At 34.7% G+C, this 22649-nt stretch overlaps 1 protein-coding gene across 9 annotated transcripts in view; it reads left to right on the forward strand.

Moving 5' to 3' along the window:
• FAM135A (family with sequence similarity 135 member A) overlaps positions 1-22649 on the forward strand; it is a 91596-nt gene that overhangs the window by 25132 nt on the left and 43815 nt on the right. For 6 of the 9 annotated variants that reach the window (XM_045843033.1, XM_045843041.1, XM_045843034.1 and 3 more), the window contains exons 5-9: positions 13383-13522; positions 13628-13698; positions 15132-15305; positions 20447-20573; positions 21264-21417. In XM_045843033.1, the coding sequence (XP_045698989.1) occupies positions 13383-13522; positions 13628-13698; positions 15132-15305; positions 20447-20573; positions 21264-21417 (666 nt within the window). The other 3 variants (XM_045843035.1, XM_045843038.1, XM_045843037.1) reach the window with 3 other exon arrangements.

Below are 22649 nucleotides of genomic sequence, written 5' to 3' on the forward strand. Positions count from 1 at the left end.
ACTGTGTGGTGATTGCAGGGGGAAAATGGAAGTGGAATAAATGGTAATGGAAAAAATATAACTAAAAAAAGATGAAAGGAAATGACAATAACACTTGTAGATTACATTTAACTTCCTTCTCCTTTCCTTGGTCCTTATCAGCATTTTTATTTTAGTAATATTCTTTATTAAATGGCATTTCTAAGCTCTTTTTAGAAAAAAAGCCTAGTATAAATAAATTCAATAAACTAAATTTAAAAGTACAACATAGTGATTCTGCAGTCATCACCTCTGTGTAGTTCCAATGCACTGAACTTTACTTTTTATATAAAATAGTGAATTTTATGTTCTAAAATTTGTATCTCACTTTAAAAAGTACGGCCCATGGGGGAAGGGGGCAGGGAGATGTGGCTCTGTTGTATATAATAAAATAGTAACTTCAAATCAGGATACCATCTTCCTTTTATGTTGCTTTAGAAAACTCACTTAACATTTGTGAGCTTCGGTTTCTTATCTATGAAATGTGTTACCTGCTTTACAAGGTTGTCATGTGTGAAATAAGTAAAAGTTCTCATCAAACTGTAAAGGGCTGTATATATATAAAGTGTTATTATTTGGCTTGTAGTGATATAAGAAAGAATTGGAAGCAAATTTTGGCTTGTTTAGTATGGTTTGTGATCTATTTAATTTCAATGATGTAGCATAATGATTAAGCACATAGGATAATATTTCATGTTATTAAGTAAATTTAAAAATGTTTAAATAGTTAAAACCTTCCTGGTATAAGAAGCATGAACAAAGATGACTAAGAGAAAACTGAAGGGAAGGAGAGACCTCCAAAGACCCCTGAATTTATAACTTATCAAGGAAATCTAGATACCTAGGATTGCACTTATAAAACTGGCTTAACCAAGTGCTGGAAGCAGCTAAGTGTCCATCAGTAAATAGGTGGATCAAAAAACAGTAGTATATTTACACAATGGATTACTATGCAGTAAAATGAAAGAATGAACTCCTACCTTTCACAACAGCTTGGATGGAACTGGAGAGTATTATGCTAAGTGAAATAAGCCAGGCAGTGAAAGACAAATACTATGTGATCTCACCTATAATAGGAAACTAATGAACAAAACAAATGAGCAAAATAGAACCAGAGGCATGGAAACAAGAAAGACTGACAGGGATCAGAGGGGAGGGATGAGGAGAATAAGCGGGGGAAAGAAGGGGAAGGATCTAGTCAAGGAACAGGTATAAATGACTCATGAGCATGGACAACAGGGTGGGGATTGGCTGTGGGAGTAGCGGGGTGGGCAGGGAAAGGGAGAGCAGGAGGGGAAAATTAGGACAACTGTAATAGAACAACAATAAAATAAATGGCTTAATCTTTAGAAAGTGTTTGAATTTGGACATAACTAGTTGCAGGTCTTGTTCTGAAAGTAGCTGAATATTCCATACTCAGTAGCTATTTGTAAATGTGAGGATAAACATATTGCTTTGATACATTTATATAAGATGATTGCCTTTGTAATGATATTTATCACATTACATAATTTTGGTAAAATGTTGTTGACCATACTCATTACACTGTGCATTAGATTTCTATGGCTTATGTACTACTACTTGATGCAGGATTGTACGTTTAAACATCACCAGTCTTTTTTTTTTAAGATTTTATTTATTTATTTTTAGAAAGAGGGGAAGGGAGGGAGAAAGAGAGGGAGAGAAACATCAATGTATGGTTGCCTCTCCCACACCCCTTACTGAGGACCTGGCTGGCAACCCAGGTATGTGCCCAGACTGGGAATTGAACCAGTGACTCTGGTTCGCAGGTCTGCGCTCAACCCAGTAAGTCACACCAGCCAGGGCTAAGCGACATCAATCTTATATCTGCACTCCCAACCCCTGGTAACCCCCATTTTACTCTGATTTTTATGAGTTTGACTTCTTTAGATTCTAAATACAAGTGGTATCATATAGTATTTTTCTTTCTCTGACTTATCTCACTTAGCATAATGTATTCAGAGTCTATCCATGTTGTTACAAGTGGCAGGATATCCTCCTTTCACATGACTGAGTAATATTCCATTAAAATACATATCACATATTTTTTATACATTCATTTGTTGAGGGGCTTTTGGGTTGTTTTCCTCTCATCTATTGTGAATAATGCTGCAATAGACATGAGTGCATATGTCTATTCAAAATCCTGTTTTAATTTTCTTTGGGTATATCCAAAAGTGTAACTGCTGGATTTATATGGTAGATCTATTTTTAACTTTTTGAGAAACCTCCATACTGTTTTTCATACTGGTTGGACCAATGTGCATTCCCACCAACTGTGTATAAGGGTTCCCTTTTCACCACATCATCATCAGTACATCATCTGTTGTCCTTTATCTTATTGATGATACTCATTCTAACAGGTATGAGGTGATAGCTCATGGTTTTGATTTGTATTTCCCTGACAATTACTGTTGAGCGTCTTTTTGTGTGCCTATTGACCATTTTAATGTCTTCTTTGGAAAACTATCTATTTTGTTCTGATAAAAGACTATTTGTGAGGCATAAGTCGGATATTTCACAGATATTCAAATAATAACATGAGTAAAGTCTTATTACTAAAAAAATTATTCTTCTTAGAAGCTTCACAATTTAGATAGGCATTTGGACTAATGAGAAATTAACCATTGTTGAACAAAATAGAAATTTCGAATTATTTGTATTTGATGTGGGTTTCTCTGGATGAAATTCTTTGTATGTATATGTATTTCATTCTTCGTTCTACCTACCACTACCCAGTGCTTGTATACAGGTGATAACAGTTAAAAAATTAGTATTAAAAAAGTAAGGTTGGAAATAAAGCCTATTTATCAAAATAAGAAAAGATCAGTCCAGTTGCTTTGCCTTGTTAGTGGTTAATTGGCTACTTATGATAAAGTGGCAAATATTTTAAAGTTCTCCTACAAGGGTGTCAAACTCATTTTCACCAGGGGCCATGCCAGCCTCACAGTTGCTTTCAAAGGGCTGAATGTAATTTTAGGAGTGTATAAATGTAACTGCTCCTTAACAGTTAAGTTAGAGCTCGGGGCTGCCACCTAGCAGAAACAAGGTGCTGGGCTGGATAGAACAAGGTGGAGGGCAGGATTCGGCCCTCGGGCATTGTGTTTGCCACCTGTGTCATAGAACCATCTCTTTCTCCCTTTTTAGCTGTCTCCTTAAGCTTTGCACATCAACCAACTTTTCAAGGCCTTTCTTTGAGCACCTTGGGAATATAATAGTTCTGCTGAATTGTTAAGATTTTTCATGATTTGACCCTGTACTACATGTCTAATTTTATTTCTGTCCATTCTCCCTGTGGACTCTATGGAACCACTCTGGTTTCTCACATTTGATGGGTTCTAAATTACCTCATTATTTGTACACATTCTCCCTTATTCGTTATCTCTCCTTGTTAAAATAGGGATAACTCCCATAGGTAGTTAGAACTTTCCTGTCCCATGTTTTTATAACACTTTCTAATTTTTTTTCCTTAAAAATGGAATTTTAATGCAATCGAGCCACAAGAATCATTAAATCAGAATGCTCTTTTAGGATGAGAAAGTTTAAAGAAATATATAACTATAGACAATTCATATTATGTCACTAATCCATTACTAGTTACCAGTAACTGAATAATCTTCACTGTGAGTAGAAAACTTACCATATAGTTAGATCTTTCAATAAACTTTACATAGATAATGAAAGCAGAGTTTATTTGGCATTACAAGTCTTCATTTTGCTTTCCCTGGGGTCAACAACTTCCTTCTGTCACAGACATTGGTTGTTTATTTACCTAGTTTAAAAGATAATGATCATTACATTGCCTTTTGCTTTGTCCTCCTGAAATAGGGAGTTAAGAGATTAGCACACTGTACTGCTAATATTTGCTTGTGTGTTTCTATTCAAACTAGATTGGGAACTTTGAAAAGGACAGTGTTGTTATTTGTGTTCGTATCTCCTAGCTCCTAGTATTTTAGAGGCTTAATAGATTGAATGAATGCTCACTTGTTCACAAAATAAATAAGATAACAATGCTAGCTGTTTAACCAGATAAAATGCTGAAAGATACTGATAGGAAGAAAATATAAATTATAACTAAATTATAAATTTGTATGCCTATATTACAAGTTACTAAAGGTATAGGTCTTGATGTTAGCTAGGGTTAGCAGATAACTGAGATGCAAAGTAAAAATAGAGTCATTTCAATAAGAAAATAGGATACTAGGAAGTTAGATGAAAGTTCATTTATTCAATAAACAATTGCTGAATGTCTATTATGTATAAGACATAGTGCTCACTCCTAAATTAAAGCAATGAAAAAGTTATATGTGGTTTCTAAACTCAGAGATTATCATCTAGTAAATATGTAAAAGCAGAGAGGGTTTCAGACCCAAGACAGTAAGTATACACATTTGTTTCAGCCTTTTTGTTTCCAATACTCTTTAGTAATAGCAGTATAAAAACACACAAAAAATGAATAACTGAAAAATATTTCAATAAATTTTTGAAGAACAGAAAAAGAAAGTTGGAGCTAAACTACCTGCGGGAACCCTTTTCCCAAGAATTTTAGGCAGGTACAGCAGATAAAGAGAAGCAAGAGGTGGGCCTGAAAACAGAGATAAAGTAAAGGTTTGTAATTGAGTCCACTGTGGTATAGTTAGTTGGGCACTCAGGTCCAAATGTAGAATGTCAGGAAAATTAGTTTACTTTAGAACAAAAACCTCAGGGCTTTTCTCTAAATATATTAGCATGGGGTATTAATACTCCAGAGTAAAGCATTCATTCTTTCTCTCTCATTTTTTTTGTGGTAAAAACATGTAACATGAAATCTATCTACATTTTTAACAAATGTTTAAGGCTACATTATCTTTACATAGTGTTGTTAACTGTACAGAAGGTCACTAGAATTTTTTTCACCTTGGGTGACTGAAACTCTATACCATTTGAATAGCAACTTCTCATTTCCTCCTTCTCCCAGACCCTAGCAACCACCATTCTACTTTTTGCTTCAATGAGTTTGACTATTTTAGGTAAACCTACGTAAGTAGAATCATACTGTATTTGCTTGGCCTATTTCATGTAGAATAAGCCCTCGCAAGTTCATTCATGTTATGTTGTAGGACAGGATTTCCTTCTCTTTTAAGACTGAAAATATTCCATCATGTACCTCATTTTCTGTATCAGTTCATCCATTGATGGACATTTAGGTTGTTTCCACCTCTTGGCTACTGTAAAAATGCTGCAGTAAACACAGCAGTGCGCATATACGTCTTTGAGATCCTATTTCAATTCTTTTGGGTAAATACCCAAAGTGGGATTGCTGTATCATAAGGAGTTCTAGTTTTAGTTTTTTGAGGAAGCTCTGTATTATTTTCCATAGCTATATCATTTTACATTTGTGTCAACAGTATACACAGTTCCAGTTTCTCTACAAGTCTGTCTGACCATGTTCACAATACTATGAAGTACAATAAGAAATATGTAAGACATGGACCTTGCCTTCATGAAATTGCTGTTTCTTCTTCCTGAAATGTTCTTTCTTTCCATCTTTATTTGATTACTACTTTTTTATGGTATTTCAACTCAAGTGTTATATTGTCAACAAAGGCTTTCCTGTCTCCACAGACTGGGTAGAGTTATATTATAAGATGCTATAGCACTCTGCCCTTCTCTGTAACACTTAGTGCATATGTAATTTACAGAATTACATGGGGTCCAGGAAAGTAAGGTTTGTTTGGTTTGGTCTGGTCTACTTAGCTTAAAATAATGCATGGCACAGAGTAACTGTACAATAGATATTTAAAAAATTTTTGAGTCTCATACATTTTTTGAAGATCATATACAACATTATTAAGTGATAAAATGAACATGCAGACACCTAACCCTTCATTTAAGAACTAGAACATTACTAGTACTGTAAAAAGCCTCTTATAAATGTCTCCTGACTTTTGTGTTCACTATTTTGTTTTCTTTATAATTTTATCACCTATGACTATATCCCAAAGGAATATCTGGTTGAGTTTGGAAATACGAATATCAAGCAAAAACCCCATTGTGTAAGAAAGCTTATACTATCACTATTAAAAGACTACAATGAACCAAGTTCTCTGGGTTAGTCTATGCTGCTGTATACTTGGAAGGTTTCCTCTCCCACCCCTTTGGGGAAGTTAGTGGACAAGGTCAAGAGCAAATTGTGTGAAATACAGAGCTTATCACATTCAGGACTTCAGGCAAGGTTGTAAGGTGGCTATCCAACATGTGAAGTAGGCTGGTTTGAATTTAAACTTACCATTTAACTTCCTTCAACTCTCAAGAGTAGGTCAAAGCAGAACACTTCTGTAAAGTGCTAAGACTGCCCTCATAAAATCTAGGAAAATAGGGCCCAAACTTCATCAGTATACCCTCAAACAAATCAAAAAAGAATCTGACTAAGCTTTTAATCTCACCTCAGGTTTAAAAAAATGGTACCATGGCAGCAAAGATCTTTTAGATGACAGACGTCAGCATATCTGTTACAGCACTCTACATCAATCTTCATTAGTCACCTTCTGTATCTAAGGCAGAGGATCTCTTTGGAATCTTCCTTTACCATCATCCTAGGGCTTCCTTTTGCCTCTCGAATGCATTAGATCTCGTTTCCTAACACTTTTCTTCTTTCTTGGTTTAGTCTTTCATTTTGGTAGATCCTGTTTTCCAATATCTTGTTGAAAACAAGTGGCAGAGGAGACAAACATTTTGAAATCTCTAGTATTTAAAAATGTCTTTATTCTAGTGGGCTCTGTGGTGCAATGGATAGCGCATTGGACTTCTAAAAATGTCTTTATTCTGTTCTCATTTGAAAGTTTAGCAAAGTATAGAATTCTAGATTGGAACTGTTTTTTCCCTTCAGAATTTTGAAAAGATAGTGTTCTATTGTCTTTTGGTTTGCAGGATTGTTTTTGAGACTACATTGTAAAGCCATTCTGATTGTGACTCCTTTATATGAGACCCTTTCCCCTTTCAAGAATGTTGTGTAATCTATCTTTATTTCTAGAGTTCTGATGGCTCATAGTGATGTGCCAAACATCTCTGAATATTCATTAGGCCCTTTTAATCTGGAAACATGTCCTTCACTTCTGGGAAATTTTCTTATCAATAATTTTCTCCCATCTGTTTTCTCTGGTGGATCATCTTCACTGATCTTCTTAATTTTTAAGCTTTTTCTTTCCTTTTTTCTATTTCTGTCTTTTTGCTCTATGTACTGGGCTATTTCTTCAACTTTAGCTGGGTTGTTTTTTTTTTTTTTTCAGCTTTTTGCTTTTCTCTTTCACTCTCCCTTTTTTCCCTCTCTTTTGCCTATCTCTCTTTCCTTTTCCTTCTCCTCCCTTCTTTCGTCTCTTCTCTTTTCCTTGTTTTCCTTGTTGGCAAGGAAAAGAGAAGAGATGAAAAAGAGATGCTTTTTCCTCCTTATTTTGGCCTCTAACTTACATGTTAGAAGCCTACTTCAGTTGTCTGCTTGTCCTCAGTTATCTGTACATAACTGAAAGGAGAGCTTATTGGAAATTCTAAGAGCATACATGGGACTTCTCTCTTTGAGCTCCCATTAGGATATTGGTGAGCTGTTTGCTAAGAGATCTTTGAAGTCAGTATCTATAGACATAATAGATCTATTATTGACTTACTGGATTGGTCAGATTCCCATGTCAAGAATTGTGAAGAATCTGAGATTTTACCTTATGTATTGTTGAAAATAATTCCCCATGGTTTCCTTTATTTCTGTACATCTTGTGAGCAGAAACACTGAAAGTCTGCTGTTCCAGGTTTTTAAAGAATGTTTCTATAACAAGGAGCTTTGAAAGCTCTAGATAGTGTCCCTGGAACAGAAGGTAGATTTGTTTACTGTCCAATATAATAAAGGTAATATGTCTCTCCAGTTCAAAGTTAGATAGGTTTTCTTATAGCCTTTTTTAAAGCATTGATGTTTTCTAAGCTTAAAGTTCTTTGATTGTAATTAAAAAACAAACAAACAAACAAACCGCACTGCATGCATGGCATCCATCTGGGTCTGCTTCCATGCCACCCCCATGGGACATGAGACAGTGAAGACAAAGGGAACTGATATGAGCATTAAGCCCCTGCTGCTTGCTGTGCCATAAGTAATAAAGCCCTTTGTCTCTGACCCATGAGTCCCATGTCATCTTCCAGTATTCATGCAACTGTGGTAGGCCAGCTTGCTGGCAGGTAGGGTTAAATCTTAGACTCCTTATGGTTCTTGAAATTCCAGAGAAGATTCTTGTCTATTTCCTTCCTGGAGAGTAACACTTTAACTGTCAACCTTTTGGGGGCCCAGTAGAGGAAGAGTTTATGAGTCTCTGCATCCAGTGTTCAATATGCCTATACTCTCAGTTTTCCTGGTGAGTTCCAGTTCAGAGGATCTCTATTTTATCTTCTTCAGGGAATAAATCTTCAGATTTATACTAGGGTGAAAGAAACGCAGCAACCTAAAATGTTATGTAGGAGGGGAGAGTACATAGGTCTTTGCTGATAGGTTGCCTTCTTAATTAAGCATTGCTTGACTTTTTATTTAAAATTGCTACCTTTCTTCTTTCCTCTATTTTTTTCATAGTACTAATTTTTTTAATTTATTTTCATTCTCTTTTGCCCCTCCCATTGGGTTGTAAGCTCCATGAGGTCAGAGATTTTTATCTCTTTTATTTTACTTTTTATCTCCAGTGCTTAGAAAGTTCCAGGCTTCTAATAGGTATTCAATAAATATTTGTTGATTGGATAAATGAAGGAATAACTGGGAGGAATTTGCACATTTTTTGCCCATTGCTCCAGGTTTGAGAATAAAATTAAACAGAAGTTTGTTACCTCTAAGTCATTGGTACATTTTTTTAAGCTTTAAGTATTGATGTTAATTGAGAATGTAGGTAACTTTCACAGACATTTAATTATTGTCATTCCAAAGAAATTTAGAGTAATTTGTTTTATATAGTTTCTTACACTGTGCTGGAATCCCTTTTAGGGCATTTCTAATAGCAGTGTTCTTTTTTCCTGTTCGAGCATTTCTAGCACCCTAACTCAATAAATCTTGGATATATTTTGTTGGTAGAGGCAATGGAGTTTGCTGAAGAATTGCATGTGGAACATGGAAGAAAGAAAAATTAATAAAGATCACAGGGTTAGTAAGTGTCAGAACTTAAACCCAGCCACTGGCTTCATAATCTTTTCTTAACTGCTATACTGTTCTTTTTGCCCCTCCCCCCTCAAAAAAAAAGACTATAAAGGGGTGGTCCATGAGGTAGGAGTAAAACCAAAAAAATGAGATGTTCAGAAAGCCAAATTAAAAAGTGTTTCAAGAATGAGGAAATATGTAATTGTGTCAGATGCTGATTATAAGTCAACTAAGATGGGGTCTGAAAATTCACCCGTTGCATTTATCAAAGCAGAAGTTGTTAGTGATCTTGATAAGAGCAGTTACATGAGTCAAAGTCCAGTTAAAGTGTGAATTAATTCTTGTTACATAAAGATTTACACACAATCTTAGTTTAAAACAACAAACTGTTATCTCACAGTTTCTTTGGGTCTGGAATCTAGAAGTTGTTTAGCTACTAGCTTTGGGTTCTAGATCTATTAAAAGGCTACAGTTATTCTTATGCAAATCATACCTTTAATTCTGCTGTATTTAAACAGATCATCCATGGGACTTTGTGGGAGGTCTTTACAAGGATGTGAATATTAGGAGGTGAGAATCATTGGGGACCCTCCTGGAGACTGGCTATCACAAAATACACCAGAGAAAGAAAGGGAGATGAATTAGAGACATTAAATACCAAAGGATCTTCTGAGGAGTTTGCCAGAAATGGGAACAGAGAAATAAGGAATTTGTCCAGGCATATCTGCAAGTTGATAAGCATCAATAAGGAATAAAGAAGCTCCAGGCTCTTGAAGAAGAGGCAACAGCCCCCCATTTGAGAGGGTAGCATTGGAACAGCATCCTTGGGGAAGAGCATCAGGGAAACTCACTTTGAAGCAGTGGATTCAAACTTCACATTATCTGGGTAATTTAAAAAGTCTACTTTTCATTGAAGAAAATTTCTTCCCCTTTTTAGCTCTTCTCTGATATATACACTTGAGTTTCTGGTCTGTTTGGTTTCCCTTATCTCACACACACACACACACACACACACACACACACACACACACACACACCCCCTTGGTACTTGTAGCTTGTAATGAGTTTCGAAACCAACAAGTATCAAATGATAAAGTATTTTCTCTTGTGGGGTGGTGTCGAGACTCATATAAGTTCTAGCAAGTGCAATGAGTCCTGAGCAAGTGCCAAGTGCTGAAACATTTTTTTCTTGTCAAAATGCGAAGAGGACAGGGTTTGACAAGTTCTGAAGCCAACAAACACCGAGGTATGACTGTGTGTGTGTGTGTGTGTGTGTGTGTGTGTGTGTGTATTTATTATATATATATGTGTAAATCTCTCGAACTTAGAGAAAAGTTATAGGTATGGGACAAAGAACTTTTTTCCTGAATCATTTAAGAGCAACCATTTAAAGGTAATTTGATACCATGATGTTTCATTATCCTCAAATATTTCAGTTTGTATTTCCTACAAACAAGAATATTCTCTTACATAGCCCAGTAAAATCATCAAAGCCAGTAAATTAACTGATGCATTATTGACATCTTATCTTCAGACCCATTCAGGTTTTTCTAGTTGTGCCAACAAAATCCTTTCATAGCAAAAGGATACAGTATAGAATCATGCATTGTAATTACCCATTATCTCTAGTCTCCTTTGTTCTGGAACAGTTCCTCAGTCTTTCCTTGACTCTCATGACCCTGGCACTTTTGAAGACTATAATCCTGTTAATTTGTAGAATGTTCTTTAGTTTGCATTGGTCTGAGATTTCCTCATGTTTAGATTCAGGCTATGTGCCTATGGCAGGAATATCTCAGAAATTATGCCATATTATATTCTCTCAGGCTTTACTGTGAAGTTACTTCTTTTCTCTTTGTAATTAATAAGTATCCTGTTACTTACCAAACTCCTCATTTCTTCATTCACTTATTTATATCATTATGGACTTCTGGATTTCTGTATTATTTAATGCATATTTACACATTACTGTCATAATTTATTTGGATCTCAGTTCATCCCAGCTATGACTAATGGAGTTTCTTCAGAGCTAGCTTTTATGTGTTTTTGATACTTTCCTTTATTGTTTTAAGCACTTCCTTCTTTCTGGTATGAAAAGATGGCCCAAACTTTTCTTGTCCTGTCTGTATCCCAGCTCTGGAGTCAGTCATTTCTCCAAAACCTTTGATTCTTTTTAGTGAATAATAATATCCAAAACCAATATTTGGGGCTGTGCTGTTCCCAGGCCCTTTAAGTGGACAGAGCTAGTGAGTACATGTATAGACATAGCATATATTTCTACATGCATATACAAATTTACATCTGTCTTTATCTAAATATATAGTGAAAACCATGAGTTCACATCAGTATTTCTAATTTTAATTTAGTACTATAGGATTCATTCTGTATTTGTACCTTCTTTCCATATACATACATTCTTTCCACATATATACATCTTTCCTTGGATAAGGAAACTGACTTTCATTACCCTAAATATATTGTATTTAATCAACCCCTTATGTGCTAGTTCCATGCACTTTTCCCTGCCCCTCAGGGGCTACTTGAGCTTCAGCACCTCATGCCAGGTTACTCTCTTATGTGGACACCCTACTTACCTTACTTGGGTTCAATTAGATATGTCAAGCTGTCCACATTCACCCTCTCCACCATATGGAAGTTTTTATCATCTCTTTTGGACTCCTACACACTGCATCATGATGCCCTTCTGAAAGGAAACCCTCCTTACCTAATTTGAGCTCAAATCCCCCAGCTTTAGGTGCCCTCCCATGCAGAGATGCCCTCCTCATCTTGCTTGGACTCCCAGTCTGACTCTAAGTCACCCCTCTACCTTGATTGCTCTCCTCACCCTGCTCAGGTTCTGACACTTCACTCCAGGCTGCACTTCTCACCAGGGACAGGCTCAGACATCAGGCCACCACCCCATATGAACCAGACTACCCTCCTATTCTATTTGGGGTCTCATATCCCATTCTGGGCTTTCTGCCCCACAGAGATATGCCTTTATCTCTGTTTTATCTCTGACTTCTAACATCTCCAGTTTCTTTGACTGTTTATCATGTCACGTTATTTCTGGAGGATACAGAAATAAGAAGGTGGTCTGTTGGAATGACCCAACACGGACAACTCAGAGGGCACACCAAACTTGATAGGTTAGGGACATGATCTTCCAAGGGACTGCGCTCACTTTAGACATCAGCTGCAAGTTCAGGGGTCCAAAAACTGCCTTCACTTCTGACTAGCTGGCTATAAATTTAGGGTTCCTATTACCCCTGCCAGTTTGATAATTCACTAGAATAAGTCACATAACTCAGGCACTCTACTTATCTGGCAGTTTTGTTATATAGCAAAACGGTAAACTTGGAGCCAACCTGAAAAAAGAAATGCATAGGGCAAGATCTGGGAGGATCACAGATTTGTGAGGCTCTGTTATTCTACCTCCATGGAGTCAGGATGCATTACCCTCCCAGAAAATTGATATGTGACAAAATATAAGGTATTGCCCACCAGGGAAGCTCAGCCAAGCTTCAATGTCCAGAGTTTTTGTTTGTGTTTTGATAAATAAGCATGATTTATTGCATCATCATACACATGGCTTAATTTCCAGCCCCCTTCCCTTCCCTGGAGGTTGAGTTTACATCTTGTGGCACAAAGCCCCAGCTCTGTATCACACGGTTCATCTTATTGGTATGGCCAACTCCCATCCTGAGTCTCCTTAGCATAACCTATCTCGGGGCCCATATTGAATAACAGAAATACTCCTGTCACTGGGAAATTCCTAGTGTTTAGAGATCACCTTTTGGGAATCAGGAACAACAGCCAGCCAGATTCTTTATTCCAGGTGTTTACAGGTTATTTACTTCCCAGCAACCAAGACAAAGGCCAGCCAAATTATTTACTATGCAAGCTATGGTAAACTAAATTACTTTCTTCTGTAATATCCATTTTTTACTTTAAAATATCTCTTTTGAGATTTCCTTCTTACCTTCTCAGGTTAAGATAAGCTGTACAACTTAATAATGATTATAATGTATTTATCCATTTTTATCATAGGAATGAATAAATTTTCAGGAATGTTCTAATGCTACTATATAAAATGATATTGGCATTGGAATAATATAATCAAACTTAAAGTGTTTTAAAATAAAAGTTTTAATTTACTTGTAGTATATTTTGCCCTTTATCTGTCAATTATATATCTTATTTGTTTTAGGTATGACTTTAGCCTTTCCAACTTCAGTTCATGATTCTTTGATATGCAGTAAAACATTTCAAATTCTGTATAAAAATGAGGAAGTTGTTTTAAACAATGTCATGATCTTCAAAGTTAAAATGTTGTTGGATGAAAAAAAGGTAAATATCTCTTTGTATATATTTAGATAAATATTTTTCTAAAGCCTTAAGGCATATTTCTGACTTTCTATAAATATTTTTAAATACCTCATAATTTCTCTTTAGATTGAAGAAACACTTGAGGAAATGGGTTTTCTATTGTCCTTGGACCTATACTTTACAGATGGAGATTATTCGTAAGTAGGCTAATTAAGTAAATAATGTAGTTATTCATGACTATTATCTGTTGATATTACATTCCTCATTTACTTCTTAGAATTCAGCCTTTCACCACCCCCTTGTGTTTTTGTTGTTGTTTGAGTTGCTGAGGTGAACAACTACCTCTGTCTTCTGAGGGAGTCTCATGGGAATGGTTAGACCTACTCTTTTGTGCCTATGCTGATTCCACAAACTCCAGGTACTGAAATCAGACAAGTTGAAGAAATATAAAACAATTTCCTGAGCTGTAGAAATTGTTCTGTTAATATAATAGCACTGTCATGAGGCATTTTACATAACTGAGCTCTCTTCCACTTTATCACTGGCTAATATTTCTACTGGCATGAGTGATGCCTTCACTAGATGGTACTTTTTTAATTGATATTCAGAGGATTATCAGGACTGATGACTCTTACACGTAGCAGTTGTTTCCAGTTTCCTCTTGAGGAAATTTTAGAACTGACTGTCTGAACTTGCCCACACATCTGGACTTACAGTCATAGATTTTAGGGAGAAACTATGTTCGTATTAAGAATCAGAAATCCATTTAACAATTTTTGAAGGTTTTTAATTTATTTCAAATGTACTTGTAGAAATAATTCTTGAAAATTGTATCTAAATTAAGGCTGCATGTGGGATAACTGATTAAGCAGTCACATTACTGAAAGGTCTTCTTGAGATGTCCATTTTGCTGTCACAAAGGAATAAGAATTTTTTTACATAGTGGCTGCTGCTCCTCTATAATACTTACTTATTACAATTCCTTACAGTATTCTTTTTTAAACCAAGTCAAAACTCTTTAAGGTGAAGTAAGCTGAAATGAATAAGTAGTTTATTAGCTGTAGATAGTTATAATGTGCATATGTGTGGGTTAAAGTATATATGTGTGTGTATATGTTTTGGATATAATTTTCATGGAGGTGTTTTAGATATTTTGTATGTATACATCTAAGAACAGACTAAATATCTATAACAAAATATTTACCAGTGCTTAGCTTGTTTTTTTGAAGCATTTAATAACAAAATTTTCTATAGTAAAAATAATTTTAAATATCTTTTAGGATTTAGTTTAATCAGATTTTACCTATTTATACTACAATATTATAATAAACAATATTTCTATGGAAAAAATTTAGTATAAGATGAGATTAATTTCTAAAGGATTACAAAGAACTAATTTTAGTGGGATGTTAGTGAAAAAAACAATCCATATCATAGAGAAATCTATAGGTAGGATCTTGTTGGATTTTATATTGTTTAATGCAAATGTGATGCTTTAAAAATTATTCTCATTATCAGTTTTTAAAAAGTAATCATATAACTAAATGTTTGAGTAGATTAAATTGCTTTACAAGATATTGGTCCTTATGAAATAGTCTGTACTGATATGTAAATATGTTGCTTTTTATAGGACAGATGATCTGAATGCCTTGCAACTTATAAGTAGCCGAACACTGAAGCTGCATTTTAACCTCCATAAAGGCCTTCATCATCATGTTAATGTTATGTTTGATTATTTCCACCTTTCTGTTGTGTCTGTTACAGTCCATGCATCCTTGGTTGCACTACACCAGCCATTAATAAGGTAAATATAACCTATACCCTGGTCCTTATTAATGTAATATCTTTTATTTTTACAGTAAAAACGTATACTTTGATAAAGATAACAAATAGTAAGGAATTTCTGCATTCATAGTTATTTAATACTTTCATTTTATACTAAAAAATTAATAAAATTTGAGAGCATGGAAACATTAACTTGATAACTTTTTAACTACAGAAATATGGAGCAATCATTGTCAGATAAACTGACCCCCAAAAAATGCAGCTGGAAATAATCATAAAATATTGTTTAATTTAGTCTGTGTTTTTATGCAGTGCTGTGCTATAATTATTCATCCTACGGAAAAGTATATTCATTTTTTCTTAGTTTTTTTTTTTGTTTGTGTCTGGATTGACTAATTTTATCTTCTTAAATCTGTACTGTGCAGCAATTCTTGTTTTCTAAGTCATTAACCAATTTTATATGTCTTGACTAAATCTTTTAAAATTAGTTTATGTATATCATTTTAGCTTAAAGTACATAAAATTCGGGATCATAATAAATGCATTGGAGCAACTTCAGGCCATAAGCTTTGCCTTCTTGCACAACTGGAAGAAGAACAGCAATCAATTTAAAAACAAAAAAACAACCAGAGCTGCCAGAAAATTGAGTTGTGTAGAAGTCCAACAACCTAGGAGTCAAAGAAGAAACATTCATCCACACTTGTAGGAGGGGCGGAGAGGACACACAGGAAGGCCGGTGGACTGGGCAGCCCCATATTCATGTGCTGATAAGCTATGAGGAACAAGTGGGGAGTAAGACAGACTGCACAACCCAGGATTCCAGTCCAAGAAAATAAAGCCTCAGAATCTCTAGCTGTAAAATCTTGTGAGGACTGCAGCAGTGGAAGAAACTGCTAGTCTCTCAGGAGAGTCCATTGGAGGGGCCCATGGGGTTCGAGAATGTACACAAGCCCACCCACCCAGGAATCAGCTCCTTGAAGGGAGCAATTCACTTGTGGGAAGTGGGAGAAGTGACTGAAAGTGGGGCAAGAGCCGAGCAAATGACATTGTTTTTTCTCTGACCCCTCCATATATATAACCTCTGCCTATAAAAACCTGTGGCAGTTGCAGCAGTGAAAGAAACTACCAGTCTCAGGAGAGTCCATTTGAAGGACCCAGGGGGTCCTAGACCATATACAAACCCACCCACTTGGGGAATCATCATCAGCGCAACACCTGAAGGGTACCAATCAATTGCATGAGGTGGGAAAGTGATGGTAAAGCTGAACGAGACTGGAGCAAGCAGCACTGTTTCCTCTCTGACCCCTCCCACACATACGGCACCACAGCACAGTGAAGTGGGTTGCCCTGTCCTGGCCAATACCTAAGGCTCTGCCCCTTACAACATAACAGGTGCACCAAAATAAAGAAAAAATGGCCCAAATGAAAGAACATTTCAGAACTCCAGAAAAAAGACAACTAAGCAATGAAGAGATAGCCAACCTATCAGGTGCATAATTCAAAACACTGGTAATCACAGAACACTGATGCTCACAGAATTGGTTGAGTATGGACACAAAATAAACAAGTGAAATAAAGAAAAATATACAGGAAACCAACAGTAAAGGGAAGGAAACCAGGATTTACATCAACAATTTGGAACAGAAGAAAAAATTAAACATTCAACCTTAACAGCAAGAAGAAACAATTCAAAAAATGAGGAGAGGCTTAGGAACCTCTGGGACAATTTTAAGTACTTCAACATCAGAATCATAGGGGTGCCAGAAGGAGAAGAGGAAGAGCAAGAAATTTAAAACTTATTTGAAAACATAATGAAAGAAAACTTTCCCAATCTAGTAAAGGAAATGGACATACAAGTCCAGGAAGCTCAGAGAATCCCATACAAGAGGAACACACCAAGACATCAAAATAAATTGCCAAAGGTTAAAGATAAAGAAAGAATCTTAAAAGCAGCAAGAAAAAAGAAGAGAGATAGCTTCAAAGGAGTTCTCATAAGACTACCAGCTCATTTCTCAAAAGAAACCTTGCAGGCAAGAATGAGCTGAAAAGAAGTATTTAAAGTGATGAAAAGCAGGGACCTACATCCAAGATTACTCTCTCCAGCAAAGCTTTCATTTAGAATAGAAGGGCAGACAAAGTACTTCCCAGATATGGTGAAGTTCAAGGAGTTCATCATCAGCAAGCCCTTATATGAATTGTTAAAGGGACTTATCTAAGAAAAAGAAAATGATCAAAACCTAACAGCAAATTGACAAGAAACTCACAGCTATCAACAACTGAACCTAAAACAAAAGCAAAAGCAAACTAAGCAAACAACTAGAACAGGAACAGAATCATAGAAATGGAGGTTATATATGGGTTATCCACAGGGAGGGCATAGGGGGAGAATAGGGGAAAAGGTACAGGAATAAGAAGCCTAATTGGTAGGTATAAAAGAGACAGTGGGAGGTTAAGAATAGTATAGGAAGTGGAGAAGCCAAAGAACTTATATGTAAAACCCATGGACATGAACTAAGGGTCGGGGAGGAATGCTGGAGGGGATGGGGGTACCAGGAGAAGGGGGATAAAGGGGAGACAAAAAATAGGAAAACTGTAATAGCATAATCCATGAAATGTACTTTAAAAAGATACATTTGAATAATTACTTTTTCTTCCCTCTTCCCTGGGGAGATGGAATTTTCTTCATTAAGGTAAAAAAACAATTCAAGCTCTAGTTTTTACAATACAACAGCATCCTTATGGTATGGACAATATGTGGACACTTTTCAAATTAGTAACCTACATGAAAAAGACACCAAATTGATTTGATTTTTGAACTACTTTATAATTTCTAATACAAATCTGATTCCAACAACTGATATTAGGGATGATGCTTAAATGTTATGTTAAACTAATTTATCAGAAAACTAAGTAATAGTATAGAATTATCCTTAGAAATTTATAGAAGACCAACACAATTTAACATATGGCCCACAAGTAAGTGCCTCCTGTGGCATATTTTTACATGGCTTTAAAAACTGAGAACCTCTTCCATTGGGTTTTCACATGGTCTCTTTCAGAGCATGGAGCCAGGAAGAAATCTGATGACTTACTTTGCCTTATTCTCTAGTAAGATCTAGTTGTTTTGACATCTTTGTCTCACCTGTTAGGACTTTGACAGCTTGTTCTCAGTTACTGTAACTTCTATAAATAGAAGAATGTCCCTATTATATATTATTTTATGATAAATGTCTTTAAAAATTTTTAAATGTTTATTGAATAAATTAAAATATAATAACAATAACTGAATGTAACTTTTCTGACAAGAAAATGGTTTTTTTAAATATAACTTTCAAATAAGTACTATGTAATATTTTATATGAATTACATGTTTTAATGATATGTTTGTTTATAAAACACATTCCTGTATTTTTCTGAATCTTTTATTTTGTAATTTCAATAAGAATCAACCATTCCTTTTTCTTTACAGCACTTAATTTCACTTCTGAAAAATATGCAGTTCTTACGGGTTAGCTCAGATTATTGACGTTGCTTCCTCAGGCTCTGAATAAATAGAATAGTAATAGTCATATCACTAATCCTAGTAAGTTAAGTGTGTGCTTCCTCTTGTAATGCCGCAGTTTTGCCACAGACTGGTAGGAGAAAAAGGGACAGTTCATCTAGAGACTGTTTGCTGGAAGAAGACCTTTTTGGCTCAAAATAAGAAGCCAAGAGGATTAAGTGTGACTTTGGTTGGTGACTGGAAAAGAAAATACAGTGCCTGCAACATCTGAGGTTCTGTTCTTTGCTTAGCTGCCATGGACTGTGATATACCCTCTCTTGCTGCTAGAATTTTGCCCTGACAAAAGCAACATCTTTTCCTGCCTTTCTTGGCCTGTGAATGAGAGAGGTTGGAGAAGGGAAACAAGGAAAAAGTTAAGGGACAGCTTTTTCTAGTGCCAAGCTGGTAGAGGGGTCACGTTAAAGGTAACATTCCTCGTTATTTATGCACCAACCAGTTTTTCCTAAAATTTTATTAATAGGTAGATTTTTTTTTCATGACTCTCAATACTCCCACCCACTGAAAAGTTTTATTTTAATCATTTAAACACTTGTATAGTATTCAATTTTAAGACCTCCATAATAGGTAGATATTTTAATCCTTTAAACAAAATGAGATTTTTTAAATTTACAATATTATCTTTTTCTTTTAAAACAATTTCTGTGATCAACCCAACTACAGACATTTAAATCAATTATGTAAAGAAAATGGGGTTAGGATTTCTTTGTTAGCTTGTTTTTCACATAAGCTGTTATATTTGAATTCTTTTAAGTACAGCTTTATAACAATTCTGAAGCAAGTGGAATTTACCATTGACTTACAGCTCCCTCCTTTGCTGAGGATTTTGATTTTGCAGATGAAGGCTGCTCTCTGCTTATGGCAAAATTGATTTACTTTTCTGTCTTTTCCCATTTGCCAACTGCCAAACAGTCCAAGTGCTTTGGCCTACTTATAATTAGCTAGTACTTCATCTCAGATGCTGTGTATGGTTTTTAAACTTTCAAACAGAATAGGCTTCTTACTCTATAGAATTTATGGTTTATTAAATGTAGTGTTAATACAACAAAATATATATGTGATTGAGATGGTGCCTTGAAATACTTACAAAGAATATTTTAGTAGAGGCCATAGCCTTTTAGTGCAAAGGACGATAATATCTTTTTTTGAGAAATAGAGGCAGCAAATAGATTTAGTAATTTTTCTTCTGCTACATTTAAAATGGGAGCTCTTTACTTTTGTTACATAGAATCCTTGTTTGTGTTAACTTTTTAAAGTAGGTAGCTAGTCCTACAGATCAGTATTTCCAAATTAAAACTTGACCCTCATTTGTCGGTTAGCTGCTCTGTAATGCCACCCAGTTTTATCTTTATGATCCTTTGAAGCTCCGTGAAACCCAATCATAAAGTATCCTCAAGCATCTAGTCTTAGTTGTTTTTTTAATGCATACTTATTGTGTCATTTCATAATTCAAATACTTATTAAAGGAAAAATTACTTGGGAATACTTTATAAATAATAACTGTGTAAAACCCTTACTCTGTGCTCTATTTCATCTTTTGTAAACAGTTAACATTCAAGTAGACAATCTTGACTATAATAATATAATATTTATTTCTCCAGCTTTCCTCGCCCTGTGAAGACTACTTGGTTAAATAGAAATGCACCAGCACAAAACAGAGATTCTGTGATTCCTGCCCTTGAAAGTGTGGTCTTTGGTATTAACTACACAAAACAGTTATCACCAGACGTAAGAACTAATATGTTTATAAATCCTTTCTCCTTTCTTATTTCAAATGAAATATTTATTTAATGTTTTATCTGTGAATGTGACATTTCTTTTATTAATGTTTTGAGCTCAACAACTTACAGATCTAATTAAATAAGATCTTAACAAATTGGTTGGTTCCAGTTCATTTTGAAAACTTAACCAGATACTTCAAGATTTTACCATATTTAATGATTATGGTAATGATATGGTAAAAAAAGGCATGAAAGTCAGTGCCTTTTTAAATTTGCTACTGGCACCTATTGCTCTCTTAACAGAAATATTAGAATCATTCCAAAAGTGCCTATAAAAAGCAATTGCCAGAGCTGAGACCCAACTTGGAGTAGTATAAGTATAGCCATTACTCCTCTAAAAGGAGAAGGGACTCATGCTATAGAAGTACACAGTCTGTCCCTTAGTGAAATATAATTTGAACCTCAAAATTTTAAAAATCCCCTGTAACTGAAATTACTGGAGTTGCATTTCTTTGTTTAAATTACTTGCATTAACAGGAGCAATTCCCTAAAATACTGCTGAATTTCTTACATGTTTTAGAATAAATGTAATTAGTAAGTGATTAGGGTTTTTATTTTATTTCTCTAAGTTTCAAGTGTAATATTTTTAGATTTTTGTTACTAACACTCTGTATCCCAAATCTATTTCTTTGTTTAGGGTTGTAGCTTCATTATTGCAGACTCCTTCCTACATCATGCTTATCGTTTTCATTATACACTTTGTGCCACTTTGCTGCTAGCCTTCAAGGGATTGCACAGCTACTTCATCACAGTAACAGAAGAGATTCCCTCTTGTCAGAAACTAGAAATAGGTATGTTAAAAGTAGCCAGACTTATCCTATTCAAGTAATTCTCTTCATTCTCATATTGCTACTCGCTTTGACATAATTATTCTGCACTATGACTGTAATGGTTATGTGCTTCACTTTTACTTCTTTCTCAGTTCCATCTTTTTTAACCTTTGGTAATTTCTGCAATTAAAAATTTTTTATGATATTGAGAAATATTGAGAACTAACTTCTTGGTGCTAAGTTTGGAATGAGTCTTTTGATAGATTTTTTTTATAAAAGCATATGTCCATATACTACTATTCTTCAAACATAAACACAAAGCCTACTAGAAAGCAAATTATCTGTAAAATCATGGGAAGATAAATTAAATCCATGCTTCAAAATATTTAACTATCTAAGAAGAGTGTAGCTACTTGAGATTTTTATATATATTTGGTTTTAAGTGATCTCAGATCCTGTTTCTTTCATTTCACTTCAGAGATTAAGAACATTACTCAGTTTTAACATTTTGTAAATTAAATCATTAAAAAAGTTAAACTTTAGTTATAGTCCAACAGTAATACCTGCATATATGATACGGTAGATGATAAAAAAATCATATTGCCTTAATTTTGTATATCATTTATAGTTTGCAGAATTCTTTTATATATAATTTCACAAATAACAAATTATTGAGATTGGCAAAAATAAGTTATTTAAACTTTTAACCATAGTTTTTTATAAACTTTTATTTTAAAATATCAGGTAACAGCTCATCATAAAGCACATTAAACATCACTTCAGAATTATTTTTATTATTATATATTTGAATAAATCAGAGATTACTTTCTGAATTTTACTTAAATTAATCAGGGTTCTTTAATTCTTTGTTCCTCAAGAATGTCAGTTTTTTAACAATTTTGATGCACTCAAAAATAGTCACTGTTAACTAAAAAAAATTGTTAGGTTTCAGACTAATTAGCCTATTTTTATAATTACCTACTTTGGGATATAAAAATATTGTAAGGAAGTGTAATAATTTGTACCTTATTTAAATTCAGCTGTGAGAAAATCCTGGCTGTTGTGCCATTGCCTATCACCAACAACTTCAAAGGGTTTGATTAATAATAGTTAAGTTCACACTTTGACTTAACAAGAAACAGATATCAATTGACTTTTAGAATAATTGCAGCAAAATTCCCAATGTACACATGGATACATAACCAACAGTAAAGTGTATTTGTTCTTTTTTTGCTCATGTTCTTCCTAAAAAC

The sequence above is a fragment of the Phyllostomus hastatus genome, unplaced genomic scaffold, assembly GCF_019186645.2.
Source record: "Phyllostomus hastatus isolate PE091 unplaced genomic scaffold, TTU_PhHast_1.1 phas_contig_40, whole genome shotgun sequence".
Lineage (NCBI taxonomy): Eukaryota > Metazoa > Chordata > Mammalia > Chiroptera > Phyllostomidae > Phyllostomus > Phyllostomus hastatus.